Source organism: Dermacentor albipictus, chromosome 2 (genome assembly GCF_038994185.2).
Source record: "Dermacentor albipictus isolate Rhodes 1998 colony chromosome 2, USDA_Dalb.pri_finalv2, whole genome shotgun sequence".
Classification (NCBI taxonomy): domain Eukaryota; kingdom Metazoa; phylum Arthropoda; class Arachnida; order Ixodida; family Ixodidae; genus Dermacentor; species Dermacentor albipictus.
This window is the reverse complement of record NC_091822.1, coordinates 72,149,133-72,166,592: the sequence shown is the minus strand read 5'-3', so window position 1 is coordinate 72,166,592 and position 17,460 is coordinate 72,149,133. Positions and strand designations below refer to the sequence as shown.

The window sequence follows — 17,460 nt, the reverse complement described above, 5'->3', positions numbered from 1 at the left end:
AAAGCTGAGTCTCCGGACTACATACGCCGCACTGGGTATTACGATAGACGCTGTAGTTTTGTCACATGCATTGTTATTTTCTTACCTCAAAAACCGAGTACAAATTTTCGTCGTTTCCATAGGCTTCCACTGCTAAATCTTTCATCGCTGTGGGAACAAAATTCTTACGTGCCATAGCGTGATCACTGCATTTGGCTCGTGTGGATTGTTTTACAGAACACGTCTGCCACCTGCCTTTTTCAATAATCGGCCTGCAGCTTTTGTTATTCGCGAAAACCCCGCTCATTCCATTGAAAACGCGCTAGGTGCATGCCAGGCCCGCTTGGGGCGCTAGTTGGTACGTGTCCAGAATAGCTGGATATGGATGAAAGTACAGAGCCCTGCATTCTAAAACTTGTACAGCGCAACATGGAAAGGAAGAAACAAGCCGAGCCGGCCAGATGAAAGAAGAGAGCGCTGTAGAATGCAATACCAACACGCCCAATGCTGAACCCTAGTGCCTACGTGGCCATACAGCAGACAGCAGCAAGTTGTCTACTCTGGCACATAACAGTGGCACAGCTAGCACATACATATTGGAGAAAGTTTTTATCGCGTCCGGTTTTTATTGCGCATGATTGTACGATGACCATTCAAGATGGGCGGCGAAGTAACTAAAGAAAGCTTCCGATTTAAAACACGTTGATACCGGATAAGGAAATGTATCGTAAAGCGTGTAGGTCACACGCTCGGACTGATTGCGTGGCAGGAATGAAGAGCATCACACGTAGACTGTCAAACGCATTAGTGGTACTCCAAAAGAATAACCTAAACGTGTGCAATGAGGTATCGCATATTTTCTATGCGTTTTCCCCACTAAACAATATCATTCTAATGTAAAGATTTCTTAGTAAACGACCGCGGACTTTCATGACCATGCCTGCCGCTGTGTTGGAAAATTGCTCACACACAGAAAACAAATGAAAGGTGTTTTACAAAGGTGGGATCGAACCGCAGTCTTCCAGTGAGATAGCCCGCAGCTCTATTTGGCCAGAATTGCACGCATATTTCCCTCTTCTTGACGGAAAGCCACCCGTTGAAGTGCTTGGCGAGTGGGTCACGTCATGCAACACGTGTCGACACAGTGTGAGCGAACGAGAGCACCTGCGTGCAACTTGCCATTCGCCCAAACCCGCAGCAGTGAAACGGTGGAATTACACTCCGCTTATCATCTGTCATTTGCGTCGTGGTCATCTCTGCCTATTCATATCGTCACCATCCGTCATTTGAAAAGCATAAAGAATTGCGTTCATCCCTTTGACGCCACCGCGTTGACACCGCAAAGTCTGCATTTCCATGAACTGCTCTTAGCACTCCGCCATAGTTTGTGAACAGTAATGAATAAACACAAACACTGCGTGGCTATAAAGTTGTGACCGGGGTGGTCTCTCGACAGAAACTGAGCATGGCATAACAAGCTGCGTAAGATGGCAATAGAAAAATGTAAGCGTCACCTTGGGTATTATAGCGTTTAAATATTTTTTTACGAACTCGCTTTATGCAGATTCCAATATGTGTGTTCGGCCCATATAATTGTTTCAAACTCTATGAGGTCATTAGTTGGCGGTTTCCCCATTCGTCCTGAACCACTCGTTCGCGGAAGCCATGCTCTGAAATTAAACAAAATTCGTCGGCTGATATTTGTGCCTGAAGTTCAGCGGAGGACTGATGGCCAATGCGTCCGGACACTGGCAGGACTCACCAGTCATGCGTGCTACATGAACTAAACCATGTGCTATCCTGAACAGTCATCATTGACGGCTGTCGAGTTCAGTGGCAAGAACGTTGCATCTGGTCATTGCGTATAATACATGCACGATGCAACACTGTCATAAAAATGCGGTGGTCTCCTTCACATGTTTCGTCTCCAGCGTTGGCGCAGAAGGCACATGCTTAGGGCCACAACAGCGCCGCTGAATCATGGCTTGAAACACCAGCACTGTAAGCAGCACGCCTACACCAAGGTTTAGTCCAGCAAGCATGAAATAGAGCTTGTCATACGAGCCACGGTTGTCCCGGAAAAAACCTGAACAAAATAAAATAAAAAGAAAATTGCCTGTGTTATCTTAAAAGAAAAGTACGTAATCTGTAGAACAATCAATGAGCTTTGATGCACAGACAACGAATTTCAGTATTCTCCTTATAAATGTTTAAGTCTAGAGAGACACATACTTTCATGAGTAATAAGGATGTCATTCTAAATAATGCAATAGCTATTTAACTGCGGGCCTTGTCTCTGAAGGATAAAGAGCGCCAGAATGTAAACTCGGTGGTTAGGTAACGACGGAAATTTTAATAATGAAACCCCTACTGTGCCACGTGGTAGTGAACGGCCAAGCTTAACTGTCGTTTTCAAATATGACTGTTGCAATTTGTTCTTTAACTGAAGTTTTGATATTTAACAAACACTATTTAAGGACTTCACTTGTACCTCCACTAGGTATGTAGGTTCGATCGCAATTTAGCTCAATACGTTTTACTGAGCAATAGACCACTGGGTTGACGAAACACGAAGGAAGGCGGGCAGACGTTTTACAAGAAGACACTAGTCGTTTTTCGTTGCGTTTTGTTTCTCCAGCGTTTAATATCCGTAACTCTAACCATTGAATAAATCAGTTACCTGCCGACAGTTCGACTTTTATATTCGCTGTATACTTATGCGCAAAAATAACCTCCACTGACGATTTCGCAGGGACTGCACTGAAGGCCGTATTCAGTAAAGCACGCCCGCGCTAGCTTTGAACCTGCGTCGACTAGAAGCCCTATGTCTGGTTTGTCAGCACTTATTGCAGGCAAGATGGTTGAAAGCAAGATTACGTAGTGCTGGCACGATTGCAACCACTACTTCAGCACTTACTGGCGCTGAAGTGCACGCATGCATTGCGCACGTGCCACGTTTACGAGCGTGCCATGTACATCTGCAATGTGACAAGCGCATGTGCGTATCGCCCACAGATACCGGGAAACGCGCGAACACACACGACCTTACGAATGCTCGCCCGGGCCCGACGGGCATGAATTGAACAAACAACTATCAACAGCCGGCGTTGACACTTTCAGTATCACTGACGTAGTGGTGCGTTTCCTCGTTTCGGCCCCTCCTGGTTCCTTTCAACGTTTCGCTTGTCAGATAGAAATGTAAGGACCACACCACGAGAGCGTTCGCCATTATCGCTGCTGTTTTTCATTTATATGCGACCAAAAGGAAGTCGTTGTGTTCGTTTCTGTGATAACCCAGAATAAACTTCATTGGCGGCATAATGACATTTATCATCATCATCAGCCTATTTTAGTTTCATTTAGGAACAGAAGCCTCTCCCAGCATTCGCCATTCATAGTTTTAATGTGCTAGCGGGTGCTTAGCGCACTTTACAAGGGCTGTATCTGTCATTCATGTTTTTTATAAAAGTTTTGCCACCTACATGAGTCACTGTATAATTAGCAAGCAAATGCGTAGCGGATCGGGTCGCTGTGCTGAGGTAGCGGGGTTCAAAACAAACCATCGGGTTAATTTGAGCCTCTGAGTATGTGGCGATGTGCACACACATGCCACTCTTCATATAACCTTTTTCACGCCGTCATGGGTGACCCTATATTAGGGAGTGGGTAGTTACCGCTGTTCGAAGAAACTGTCTCACGCTTGCTTGGAACCCTAAGTACATGCCACTCGATGTGTCCTGAACTTCAATTAACCTCTTCGATGCCACCTTGAGTCACTGGGTATGTGCCAGCAGGTGTGTGCCGCTCTTCAATGAACGTCATTGACGCCAAGTTGGGTGACTAGGTAGCCCTAAGAATGCCGACGCATTAATAAGCTTCTCTATTCTTAGAGTACAGTGGGCCGTTTTCTACACGGTATACACTACGGCGCGTGCCTAGGTCAAAGCAGTCACCCCAACTTCCTCGCCTTGCAGTCAGTAACCTAGATCCGACGACTGCGCTAGCGAAAAACACACTTACACAGACAAGTTATTCGAATGAATATTTTAGTTCTAGAGTTAAAACTATGAATTAATGTTGCATATCACTTACTACGTCATAAACTACAAAAAAGCAATACAAAACCACTAGTGTGTTGCTCATTTGAGGGCTTTGAACGTGTACTTACCGAGAATTGCTGGGCCAGAGAGACACACAGGCGCACCGACAAGTCCTCCAATTCCACAGCATAAGCTGAATCGATCCATGCCGACGTGGTCGGCGACCAGCACCGGCCTCATACACTGGATGTAGCCTTGGGCCACGCCTGCCACGCAAGCAAGTGCTACGACTTGTTCAAAACCCGAGACGCGCGCAATGACGGTAAAACACACAGCCGTCGCAAGAAGGCATGTCACGGCGATGGGAGAGCGGCTGGAAGAAATTTTGTCCGACGCCAAGGGCACAACCACCCGCCCCATAGCCTGTCCCAGGGCAGTGAACATAATAACTGTCTTGGCACGTTCGAGCGCTGCTCCCTTGTCTGCAGTGTAATCTACTATGGTGGTCATGAACGTTGAAAAGCCGTAGTCTGAGATGACTTGAAGCAGCACCAAAACAAAGAAAGGGAACCATTTGAACACTGTGAACACATTGGAAGTGCAGCTTGAAGACGCCAGCCGTTTCTTATTTGCAAACGGCGCAAACCGTTCCTCCTGTTTCACTAATTTCGTCGCTATTTCTACTGTGGGAGCGCTATCTCCATTAGCTTGCTGCGAGCTCAGAGTTATAGCATTATCCTTGTCGCTTTGGCAAATTTGTAGAGGGCGAGGCGTCTTGATTAGCATGACTAGTGGCAAGATGTGCATCATCAAACCACCCGTGAGAAGAAGGCTGCCTTGAAGACCGTATTCCTTTACTAAGAGTGATGTCCAGGGAACGCCTGCTACACCAGCTGCGACTGTACCTACGTCTTTGATGGCGATGGCAGTGGCCTTGTACTTGTCAAAATAGAGAAGCAAGTACATGAGGACACCTAGCAGTGTGGTTCCGATGCCGGCTCCTGAAATAAAAATGTTTAAAAATAAAAAAAATTAAACAAAAAGCTCGCGAATAGAGCGTGGTAATAGCTCACAAAAATGAGATAATAAATTTGAATAATTTAGGTGCCATTTACTTTCATTTTGTTTGTACAGTTTCATATTTCACATAGAATATAAGCAGCAAATATTGTATTAATTAATTTTTGGTTGTATTAATTAATGGTTGTATTAATTTTTAGCAAAATTTTACTAATGTATCTCGTTTGTTATTGTATTAATATTTGTTGTGTTGATTGTTGTTACCTTTTAAATTCGCGACACTTTCACCTGGATGTTTTTATAAGTGTTTGTCCACCTACAAATTTCAGAAAAACTGAATTTCAAGAAATATTTATGCAATCACTTCAAGTTGGTTGACTAAAGAAAGCAGAATAATGTACCCATTTTTAGAGGACCGGTATCAACTTAGTGTTGTTTGACAGCTTTTAACTGCGCGACAAAGGGCACAACAAAACGACCACAAGAAAGGTCTCGCTAAGAACCAAATGTTTTCATTCCAGGAGTTCCACACAAAGGCAAGAGGGAAGAATGTGCAAGAAAAGGTAAGAAATTCTGCTAGAACACGTTTAAGAAAGAATGTCGGCGTTAATGCGATTATCATTGAAGTAACGTAGTGACAGGTCACCGTATTGGCGCCGTGGGTACGCCTCATGCACGAAGCTTGTGTGCATCCAGGCGTGTTTCTCGCGCTTCCCACTGAACACGCTGCCCCACGTAGCGGTGTCACTGCGAAGTTCGCGCTTGCATCGAGCGTGAGTATACAGTCAGACACAAATGCCTAAATATATTTGTGACGCCAATTCAATTCCGCCCCGAGGCGCATCAATTTTAATGGGCTTTTTTGGTCATTGATCAGCGCCAGCTACCGAGTGACCCAAATTGGTGTCAAAATATGTGTTGCGAGAGAGAGAGAGAGCGAGAGATACAAGCTATAATGATATGGAGGAGATGTTAGCCTAATGTTTATTGAAGCGGCCATGACCGGGGACAGATACCCATTGACGCAAGTAGGCGTGAAAGAGCTGTCTTAACAAGGGCACTTACTTAGTGTCACATACCCTATGATCCTAGTTTGATCAACGGCTCGCTTCGAACTCGGTTTTCCCAGCACAGCAGCCCGTTGCATTGCCCATCACACTAGAGAAACTATAGCTAGATACATCGCCAGCAGAAAGTGCGGGAAATATCTTATTAGTGCTAACCGCAATGAAATAGATCAGCATGACCGATATCCATTTCTTTTTGGCCAACAGGACGATGGGCGAAGAGCTGATGTAACTGTGTGTGGGTGCTAAGTTTCTAAAGATTTGTTTCGAGCCGTTACATTCTCTCTCAACTTTTGCACAGTGTGGCCATTTTGCAAACATTTCGGCATGTCCCTTCCGCTTTGGCATAACGTCATGTGATGACGCAAGGGTTGTCCGCTGCCGGTTGATTACGCAATTACGTCATTACTGTCGTGACGGATTGTGGTGAAAGGCGGGCTAAGACCGGTGATCGATGCCGGTAATCACTCCGCCTCGTTGCTGTGGTGAATGTGGCTATAAAACGAAGTTTCTATGTAGCGCTCACATCTTCTATAGCGTGCAGTCTCTGAAGTTTGCTTTCTGTACACACCAGCAGCACTGCGCTGGTACCACTCATGTGCCTGTCCCCTAAGAAGACATCGCTGCACCTATCTTCCTATGAGAAGCTCTCCCCGCCCCATCAGCTGCCGTCGCCACTGCAATAGCAATACCCATTGTCGCTATCTTTATCGTCCCTCGCATATATGCACCGCAGGCTCACGAAACTTCCACAATGTCCGCATTATAGGATGAAACTCTTTTTAAATGCGAAGCATTTCATTTCATAAACCACAGAGTTCAGCGCCAATGTGGGTTCGTGCCCACTCCGGGCCAATCTTTGCTCTTCGCGCATACGCGCGCTCTCCCACGCGCCCGCTCGCACGTTGCCGCGACATGGGCGCATGCTTGGGTGCCTTTTATGCGAAGCATATTACGAGAGCTCAACCCAGCTCCTCAGGCGCGGCGGTGTCGCCATGAAACCACGTGACACCGTGACGTCACGACAGAGGAGAAGTGGCTTTGGCTCAACTCTTGCAAGACGGGCTGGGTGGGAATCGAACCAGGGTCTCCGGAGTGTGGGACGGAGACGCTACCACTGAGCCACGAGTACGATGCTTCAAAGCGGTACAAAAGCGCCTCTAGTGAATGCGGTGTTGCCTTAGAAACGAGCTGTTTCTAAGGCGTGCGTCTCTTGCTCAGGCGCACATTTCGTTGCGGCGCCGAACGCTGCTTTGCTCGACGCTCACCGCGTCCAATGCGGGGCGCGTAGTCGCTGCCCTGTAGCCCATTGTCTTACACCCCTTGGCGGGTCGACGGGAACGCTGTCGCGTTCCACTCTTGAAGGCGAAGCAGTAATGCATGAGTTGTTTCTTCGTCTAGCCGAACCAAATATAGCCAAGCAACAGCAGTTCACCAGGCTAAACAGTGGTTCAACAACTAAAATAAAGGCTAGTATGCTTCGCATCCTGGGCTTAACCTTACCTAAGCCACAGCCATTTTTACTGCGCTCGCTTTACAGGTGCACGCCCCACAATTAGACCTAGATAGGTTGCATTCTGCGCGCTGTCTTTAGCATAGGCATCTCTTTAGAGATACAATGAGCCCTGAAAAGTATGAAGCGGGAGAGGAGCGTAGGAGTTCAAAGGCTCCGCAGACACTACAGAGGTTCTTGATGCCTACGGAAGCCGCGACGCCGCAGGCGACGCGACCGGCTGACGAGGCGGCCGTGGAGCGCGAGAAAGGAGTGGCAGGCGCACAAAGAACAGACTCACGCCAGACGAATGGCCGCTGAACAGGCCGCCGAAATAAAGTAGCGCCGATTGGATGACCTGCACTTTCGGCACACAGACGCATATTCAAAAAGACATTTTTTTTGAAGACGAAGGCGCCTGCGACCACCTCTTGCTGCTATCATACGCCGTTGGGCCGTCGAGGCCTGCGCCTGTGGCGGTCCTCGAGAGAGCGTTGTCCCGGGAGGATGTCAGCTCACTTGGGCTTTATGCCACGTGCAGGGAAGAAATGCCTCTCGTTGACTTATGTAATAATCGAGAATATATTCTATATTAATGTCCTTCTGGTACACTCGCATGCACGTTGAAATGAACGTGTACAGGCCACAGCTGTGGCAGCCCATCCGCATTCTCAGGTGGAAGTGCTAAATTTGATTGAAGAAACGCCCTAATTTATTGCGTGCGTGAACTTATTTTGAAGGCAACACAAATGTATCTGCACACAAATTCCACTTAAAGTGACCTCAATCCAGTGGCATGTTTCAAAAATTCCCAATGACGTGAAGTGGGAAGTCAGTTGAATAGCTCACACGAGTGACATCACTTGCCCGTAATGAAAGGGGGTTCAATATCGTGTAGAGGGACGCCGCCGCGATCACTAGCGATGAGAATTCCGAAAACAGTAATGTGTTGCAGTATTTATGCATAGCACTTGAATCTGTCTTTTTATGATCGGAAGCACCTACCCTTCCGAAGCAGCAAGTTTGTACACAAGTGGCTAAATTTTTTCAAGGCGCCTGTACAAGCTCCCCGCAGTCATCGCGCTACCCATTGTCAAAGGTGTCTGCACCCCTATCTTTAAAAAAGAAAGGTATTTGGTTGTTCTTCAATGATCTGCCCAGAGGTTTGGTTCCAGTGCTGTGCCCTGCTGGTAATAACTGTCATTCAGAAAAATAATAATCGGCCCAATGGAGCGCACTCTTAGCAGGCAGCTGGTTCCACCAGGTGGTGATATTGGTGAAGAATGGCTGGATACGCAGCATATTGCCTTTATACAGCAGTCAGAAAAGCTTGCACACGTTGCAGGCCACCTATAGAGGGCATCTCGGATAACTTTAGCACTGGTTCTAAAATATGCTAGTAGACCAATATCACGAAGTGACAAAAATGCCATGTTGGTTCCTCCCTGAAACAGGTCACACTATCTGTTTGTACTCTGTACAATTTTGCATTTAGACATACGCATACTAGTCTAACTCGCAAGGCTTGGGTTTCCTTGAAACCACTTGCGTGGATAAATTTGTACAGCGTATAGTGGATCTCTTGAAATTCCGTGTTGCTATATGGCCTGGCTTGAAGTAAAGAAAACGCAAGCATTTAAAATCTCTTTTCATAACAACTTAATAATATAAACTGCATAACTTTCGCGTCATGTAACTTTCTTGCTTCATGCTAAATTCTATGAGATTACGGGGAAGTATTACAGTGTAGACTCTTCATGATGATAAAACCTGACTCCAAAGCACTGTATTGAAAATTGCGCGAATATTTTGAAAACCAGGATTACCCCGGGATTTCGCTGAAAAAACACAGCACCTACTATCACTTGATCAAACGGTCTTTCGTAAAGAAATATCGTTGCAGTTACGACCACCCGTTTTCTTTAGGCGCTATAACGACCGATGAACAATGCACGAAGATACCCTCGCCACTACTCGTACCTTGTATCACTCCGAATGTGAGACAAAGCCAAGCAATATTTGGTGCGAAGCTAGACGCCATGGCGCCTGCAGAAGCCATGAGTCCACCCACAAGGGTTATGTGGTAGATGGAGAACTTCTTTTGCACGACGCTGACAAGAAGCCCTGAAAAAGCAATATGTCCAATATATATCCGCATCATGCTTGCTGAAGGCCGTCCTACAATGCATGCGGACATTCCTGAGCTGTAACTATAAATTTTAAAATATCTGATAAAACTGGATATCAAAAAACCTGCTGCGCATGTACTTCTGCTTCGATAAACTTGCGTTGCCAGTATCATTACGTAGCTTCTCACTATTACAACCCCGGACTCACATTCGAGACGATAAACAACCTCCTAATTTTACCAGTACCGCTCTTCAATGCTCGGTACCGACTTTGTTCTTTCCATGTTTCCATCTTCTCCGTTACATTTCAACACGTAGGCGGTCGTCCCGTTGTCGTTGCGCATTTTTCAAGTTACACCTGTGCTTTCACCATAAGTGGAACGGTTGCCACCTTCGCCGCAGAAAACGGCACTTATGCCAATATAGTAATGTGCTGCTGAGGGCGGAGGGCTTTACTCAGCGTTATAGTGTGCCAGCTTTCGACAGCGTGAGACACAGGCTGGACAATTGGCGGCGTCCTAATGAATGCACGCTTTGAAGGGACAAACTTGGGATTTATTTGCAGCGGGCTGTTTAAAAAAAGCTCGGCAACAATTTTACACAGATCGTCCATTCAGCCTGTGTCTCACCGTAAGTGCAATCAATATTCCGGGGAACCCAACTGAAATCAAGGTGAAGACGTATTGTTTCTAGGCGCGGACGGGCACAGAACTTTTGTTACTCGGTACTGCGCCTGCATTGAGGAGCCACCAAAACTATGGGCTGTTTTCGCCGATTCTAAATGTCTTCCCCAAACCTTGTAAGGCGTTGTGCATTGCTGAGCTTTTTTGTCAACTGGTTTGCTATATTCTACCACTTTACTGTCTTGGCAAGCAGTGGGCACGTGAACCCACTATTTCAGAGGAATTCGGGACACTGCCGTATTCGTTGGAGTGAACGCAACGTCAAATAAGCTAAGTGGTGCGATCAGTGTGATCTAACTTCCGATTTCGGAATTCGTGCTCATCGGCGCTATGGCAATCAAACGTTTCAGTCATATCTCGTCTACATTTGCTACACCCTGAAAACTAGATAGAGAGTAACTCTGTGGCACCTTGTTTTAAACTCTGCACTTCGGAAGAGTGAACCGGAAAAAAAAACGAACATTGAAGTGAGGAAAAAGAAAGGGATGAGGAATTGTGCGCGCATACACAGAATTGTTCTCTCTGCAGTCAAGGCCGACCGCAGAGAATATACGCCTTTTAAAAGTGCAGCAGGGCTACGGTGACTTTCTGAGCAGATAGCCATCGAGTAACTAGTTCCAGTGTGCTTTCTTTCGCGAACGCTCTCATCCGCTCGCCCTAACAAGGCACGCAGACTGCCTTTCGTCATCGAAAAGAAATAGTAGTCGACTAGGATGTGTTGCTTGGTCCTGCTGCACTCACGTAACTTCAATGAGGCACTGCCTGTCATGGCGATGTGAAAACAGTAGGGGCGTGTAGAAAGGACACGAGCCACAAGCGACACAGTGCAATGGCGAAGAATCTAGAGAGAGGTGGCTGTGATAATAAGCGTCAAGGAAGCGCACTTCCGAGTTGACCTATATATTACTGAATTGCAATGTTTTTATTCATCGCAAATAGGCGAAGTTGCCGTGCTGCGTCAGATCTTAAAAATGGGAAAGGTCACACTAGACTTGTTTGGCGGGCATGCTGCGTGGTTTATTTCTCGACCCTTTTTTTGCAGGCGATGCCGCAATAACGTGGCAGCCAGTAAAGCTTGACGGTATGCCGATTTTAAATATGTCAACAAAACCAAAGACTCTTATTTATTATACCATTTCTTTATGGACACCATCATATAACCTCGACTGTATAGTCTGCAGAACTGCCTTCGACTCATAGACTATGGTGCACCGCTTCCTCGGCTGCTCATAAGTGCAGCTGAGAGCCGCAAGTACCGATCCCGTGGACATTTTGGTTTTAGTGAACTTCAACCTGACTGACACCAATCTCGATATGATTGCCGTCAGGGGACGAGTTGTTCGTAGTAGCAGAATTATTAATGTATACATGCACAGAATGAGATTATAACTGGTATAATTGTTGTATCGGAATGCATTATGTAACCGGAAAAACGACAACGGACGACGAAGGAAACACACAGGACAGGCGCGGAACTTCAACTAAGATTTACTCCATGAAAGCCACACGTTTATACATGTATCATAATCCCACTTGATAATCATCGGGCAACGATCACTCGACAGTGGCATGCAGGCGCGCGTGGCACAAACTTGCATGTAAATAATTTAATGCTTTTTGATAAAGAGTAAAATTATTTACATGCAAATTTGTGCCACTCACGTCCGCATGCCAACGTCGAGTGATGGTTGTCCGATGATTATCAAGTGTGATTATGACACATGTATAAACGTGTGGCTTTCATGGAGTAAATCTCAGTTGAAGTTCCGCGCCTGTCCTGTGTGTTTCCTTCGTAGTCCGTTGTCGTTTTTGCGGTTACATAATGCATTCCAATCTCAACCACCAACGAGCCCGCCTCTCCGTGTTAAACAATTGCTGTTACGGCACCCTTTAGGACTACCTGGGGCCAGTTAGCCTTCTCTCGGATATCAAGAAAGCAAAACTTTAAAAACGACTGTCCATGGAACCAGAATACAGTCCGTGTTGTTGTCGAAGGTGTGAAGCGTGACGGAAACCATGAACGGCGTGCGGCCATTTTACCGGGAAACGCAGCGCGTGGTCTTGTCACTGCGGCTAGGTTGTGTGATCGAATTTGGGATAAGTGCCGCTTGCGAGCTCTGAGTGATTCAATGATCCCATGGAATCACAAAGAATGTTCAAAAGTATCGGTTTCTGATAATTTTTTGAAAGAAAACTGAGCGCCTAATTGGTTATTATGCAGGCTGCGTAGCACCATATGTCGCGGCCGAACGCGAGTAAGCTCCATTTTGTAGCTAAGCCTCCTAACACTTGCGTCACAAGCTATGTACTTAAGTTATTTTGCTTACTGGAGCCATTTGTGAAGTTCAAGGAACGTCACACCAGATGTAAAATCGAAATTGGGCCTATATAAAATGAGACACTACCTAAATGAGACGTTATTTTACAAGTCCGACAACGGCAAGGTAGAAAAGAGCGGGACAATACCTCACCCACGACAAGCATATACCTCATTAGTAGGGCCCGCATAAAATCAGAAACTACTTAAGTGAGAGTATATTTTGAACGCCCTTGAATGAAATGGTGGAAAATAGTTGGAGTAAATACCCCTCCCACGAGGACCATATGCCTCATTGGTAGGGCCATCTTCAGTGATAATGAAGCAACAATATGTGTAGAGGTCGCTTCCTAGCCATCGAAAGATGTGACCATCAATTGCTGCTTTCTCTAGTACATCAATATTTTCTCCATCGGTGATTTTCTCAAAGCGCCTTTCGCTCCAAGCCAAAGCGCTGCAGAGAGGTTGTTGTGCATCGTGCATCGTATCAGAGAACTTGTAGTGACCCTTTCCACCTGTGGGCGGTCGTCGTCGCCGAGTACAAATAAGATAACGTATGCTCTCTTGTGTCAGAATGCATAACAGTCACTGTTCTATCAATGCACTCAGTATTTATTTGATGGGACCACCCCTTAGGAGTGCAAATCGGCCCGTTCCTTTCCGTACTGAAGCCCTGAAATCTGCGCATGACCTATCGCAGTCGCCTCTGGGTGGGCAAGAGCATGAAAAAGGATGGCACTTGAACGAACCTCGAGCACCTCAACACCTGTCGTCACATCACGGCCGGCTTCCAAAGTGGCCACTGAACTGACCTATACAGAGCCCACTGTTCAGTGAGATAAATGGACAAAGCCTGTTTATGAACTCTGACGTACAGTAACGTCTACCGGCTAAGTCGCCCCGACGGTAACGGACAAGGATTTGCCCCCTGTGTCTAACTGTCGCACTTACTCAGCTTTATGCTTGATTCAGAGGCGTGACCGACAAACCCACATGAAGGGTGACAGATTGGATTGGATTGGAACCAACTTATTTATGCCTGCAGTTGAGCGCTCGCGCGCCCCGAAGAGGGCGTACACCATCTATGAAGTCGCCGTTACTCGGCGCGGGTCTCCACTCGCCATTGCCGGCTCACTGGGTCCGTGCCTTTCGAGTGCCTCGAGAACCTGCTGGACGGCCTAGACCTGATCGTCTCGGTCGTAGCTCTGCGCGGCTGCCTCGAGCCGCGGTGCTAGCGTTCTTGATTTTCCTTCTGCTGGATATTTAACGCAGTCTCACAAGATGTGCGTGTAGTCTGCGGTCTGCCTCCGGCAGACTCTGCACTTATCGATCGGCTATGTCTCGGGGTACATGCGATTCTTCAGTCTCGGGCTCAGTACGATATGGTATGGAGCTGTCTCAGTACTACCGCCTTCGCTCGACTCAACCTTGGGTGCGGGAGTGGGATGGTCCTGCGAGTCAGGCGGTAAGCCTTCGTGATTTCATTATAATCCGTCATGCGGTCCTTGGTTCCGAACCACGTCGGATGGTCTGTCGCCGGGGCGCGGTTGGTTAGCGCTCGCGCCACTGCGTGTGCGTGCCGTCTCATTGTGGTTCTGATGGCGTTCCGACGCGTCGCCCGCGCGCGCCGGGAACCACTTGAGTCGTACTTTTCGTTCTTGTAGTTTGACTGCTCGCAGTACACGCTCAGCCTCTCTGCTGACTTGGCCTTTGGCGAAGTTTCGCATCGTATGTCTCGAGTCACTGAGCGCCGTGTGGCAGTCTGCGTCGGCGATGGCCAGGGCGATGGCCACCTCCGCCGCTTGTTCGGCTCCGGCGCTTCTCACGCTCGCTTCCGTCCTCGTGGCGCCGGTTGACGCCTCTATGACGACCGCTGCGAAGGCGTTCCGTTAATATTCGGCAGCGTCCATGTGCCGCACGTGTTCGTCGTTGGCATATTGGTCGATGAGAGCCTTGGCCCTCGCCGCTCTTCTTCCCTTGTTGAACTCGGGATTCATGTTCTTCGGTATGGGGTTGATCCTGGTTTGGCATCGGACCTCTTCGGGGACGGGGAGCTTCATCTCCACCTCGCTCGAGCGTCCAATTCCCAGATAGTCCAGATCGGCCTCGCGGCTTTGGTCATGGAGAGCCGCTCCAGTTGAGAGGTCGATTGCGCTTCGGCTATTTCTTCGAGCGTATTGTGTATCCCTAGTTGTAAAAGCGAGTCGTGCTCGTGGACTCGAACAGGCCCAGCGCCAGTGGCAGCGCCTACAGGCCGAACGCCAGCTGCTGTCGGAGAGTGATTTACCGCCACTCGACAAGCCGCCAGATGCGCGAAAGTCAGGGACCCCATCGGAAAATCGCGCACCTAAATCCAGTGCCGGTGCTCCAGACCTTCTTCTCTTGCGTCTGTAGGTCGCCTGCTCGTAGCTCGACGGTCCAGGCCATAAGGAAGTCCTTGATGTAGTTGCAGGATCTTTCGCCTATGTTGAGCTCGGAGACTTGGGACAGAATCACCGAGTTTTTCAGCTTATCGAAGGTGCTCTGAAGGTCGAGCCCTAGGATTCCTTTGTTGACGCGGGAGCTGCCGCAATAATCACTGATTTGGTATTTGAGCTGCAGCATCGCGTCCTGCGTACTGACGTGCTTTCTGAAGCCGATCAAAGTGGCCGGGTACAGCCCTTCTTGCTGCAGGTAGTCTTGCCACCTATTGAGCAGGACGTGCTCCAGCACCTTGCCCACGCAGGACGTGAGCGAGATGGGCCGGAGGTTATCCGTATCCGGCGGCTTCCCCGGCTTGGGGAACAAGAGGGTCTTGGCTGTCTTCCACAACTTTGGCAGCGCGCCCGCTCTCCAGCACTCGTTGAAGTATTTTGCAACGTTTTCAATCGAGCCTTCATCGAGGTTCTTGAGCGCCTTGTTCGTGACGAGGTCTGGGCCGGCTGCCGACCGCCTGTTGAGGTCGTGCAAGGCCGCGCGTGCCTCCTCCACGTCGATGTGACGATCGAGCTTCGCGTAAGGCAGGCCGCTGTACGGCGCGTGTTGTTCGGTGGGTGCAGCCGGCAGGAATCTGTCGTTAATGCGCCTGGTGACTTCGTCGACGCCGTGTGCTGAGACCGCCGATTTATGAGCCCGGCGAGTCTGTCCCTTTGGTGTGACTTGGTCTGGTTTCGTCGAGCAAGTGTCGCAGCAGGTTCCACGTATTCCCGCTTTGCATCTGTCCGTATACCGCCTTGCAGATCTCGTTCCACTGTTGCGTGCAGAGAGCGCCGCAGTGATCCTCGATCGCTTGGTTCAGCTCCGCCACCTTCTTTCTGAGTCTGGGGTTAAGCCGTTGTTTCTTCCAGCGACTGAGTATCGACCGTTTGGCTTCGATGAGATGCGCAAGCCGGCTGTCTACTTTGTTGATCTCCACACCCGTTTCAATTTCTTTGGTCACGTCGCATGCGCTCTTGGTGATATCGGCCGTCCACGAGTCGATGTCTTCGATCTCGCCATCACCGTCGCTCTTCTGGCTTCTGGCGTCTCGAAAGGCATCCCAGTATATCCATCTGTGTGTTTTGATGCTGGTGTTGTTATGTTCCGGTATGCCGATTGCCACGATGGTGTGGTCGCTGCCTAGGTCGGTCCCAGTGTTTCTCCAGGTGGTCGCGCCCCGGATGTCATTCTTGACGAACGTGAGGTCCGGAGTGGTGTCCCGGGACACGGGGTTACTGATTCTCGTCGGACGTGTCGGTGAGGGTGAAGTGGAGTTCCGTGGCGTCTTGGTACAGGTCGCGGCCCTCTGCTGTGTACTTGTTGTAGCCCCAAGCAGGGTTCATAGCGTTGAACTCTCCGCACGCGATCAGCGTGTTGCTGCCCGCTGTGGTGCTGGCTGTGTGCAGTAATGTCTTGAATCTCTGTTTTCTCTGCGATGGGTTGCTGTAGACGTTGAGCAGAAATATGCTTCCTTTTCTTTTCTTGCCCGGGATGATTTCGGTGAGTGTGTTCTCGGTCTTGATATGGCTTTGCAGATCGTGCTCGACGAACGTGAGTCCCTTTCTGATCAGGGTGCACAGGCCTCTCCCGTCGGGCGGTCCTTTGTGCCCTCTGTAGCCGGGGAGGGATGGTGCGTCGGTTAGTGTTTCTTGTAGTAGTATAACGTCCAGCTTGCGCGTGGCATGTAGGATGTGCTGTTGGATGACTGCCGTCTTCCTTCCGGAGCCGCGACAGTTCCACTGCCACGCGGTTACACCTGCTGCTGCTGGTGTTGCGTTGGCGGCCATGATTGCGTTGGCGTGTACGGCTCCCTGGTTGGGTGGATGTTGCGGGAAGGGGGTCGCAAACGTCGGGTGGCTCACCATCGGCTGTAGGGCCCTTTCCATGTAGGCGAATATGTTCGTGTTCTCGGCTTGGTAGGTTTCCATTGTTTGTTTCGATGCTGTCACTGCTGCGATGTTCGCCATGATTAGCTGTTCGAGTTTGTTGAATGTCGCTTCGAATTTCGCTTCGAGGCTGTCAATGCGATCGTTTTCTGTTTGCGTGTGCGTGGCTTCGATGGCTCGCTTCTTCGGTGCCGGTTCCTCTATGGCTTTCTCCTGGATGTTCGTTGTCGTTTCCTCGGTCTTTCTTGTGCTTGGCGTGGGTCTATGTAGAGGCTCGTTGTTGCATAGCAGCAACTGACGGATCTCGGCGATCTCTCTCGTGAGGTTGTTGATGGTCGCTCGCAACGCCGCGCTTTCTTGTCTTAGAATCTCATTTGCCTCCCGCACCTT

The 17,460-nt window shown here is 48.7% G+C and overlaps 1 protein-coding gene across 3 annotated transcripts in view; it reads right to left on the bottom strand.

The window, feature by feature from the left end:
- Positions 1-433: 433 nt before the first annotated feature.
- Positions 434-17,460, bottom strand: part of LOC135908253 (monocarboxylate transporter 12-like) — a 65,853-nt gene continuing 48,826 nt past the window's right edge. For 2 of the 3 annotated variants that reach the window (XM_065440024.1, XM_070532915.1), the window contains exons 3-5: positions 9,579-9,722; positions 4,148-5,020; positions 435-2,065 (exon numbers count right to left, since the gene is read on the bottom strand). In XM_065440024.1, the coding sequence (XP_065296096.1) occupies positions 1,869-2,065; positions 4,148-5,020; positions 9,579-9,722 (1,214 nt within the window). In that variant the 3' untranslated portion in view covers positions 435-1,868. Of the gene's footprint in view, positions 2,066-4,147; positions 5,021-9,578; positions 9,723-17,460 lie in introns of all 3 variants that reach the window. The other variant, XM_065440023.1, reaches the window with a different exon arrangement.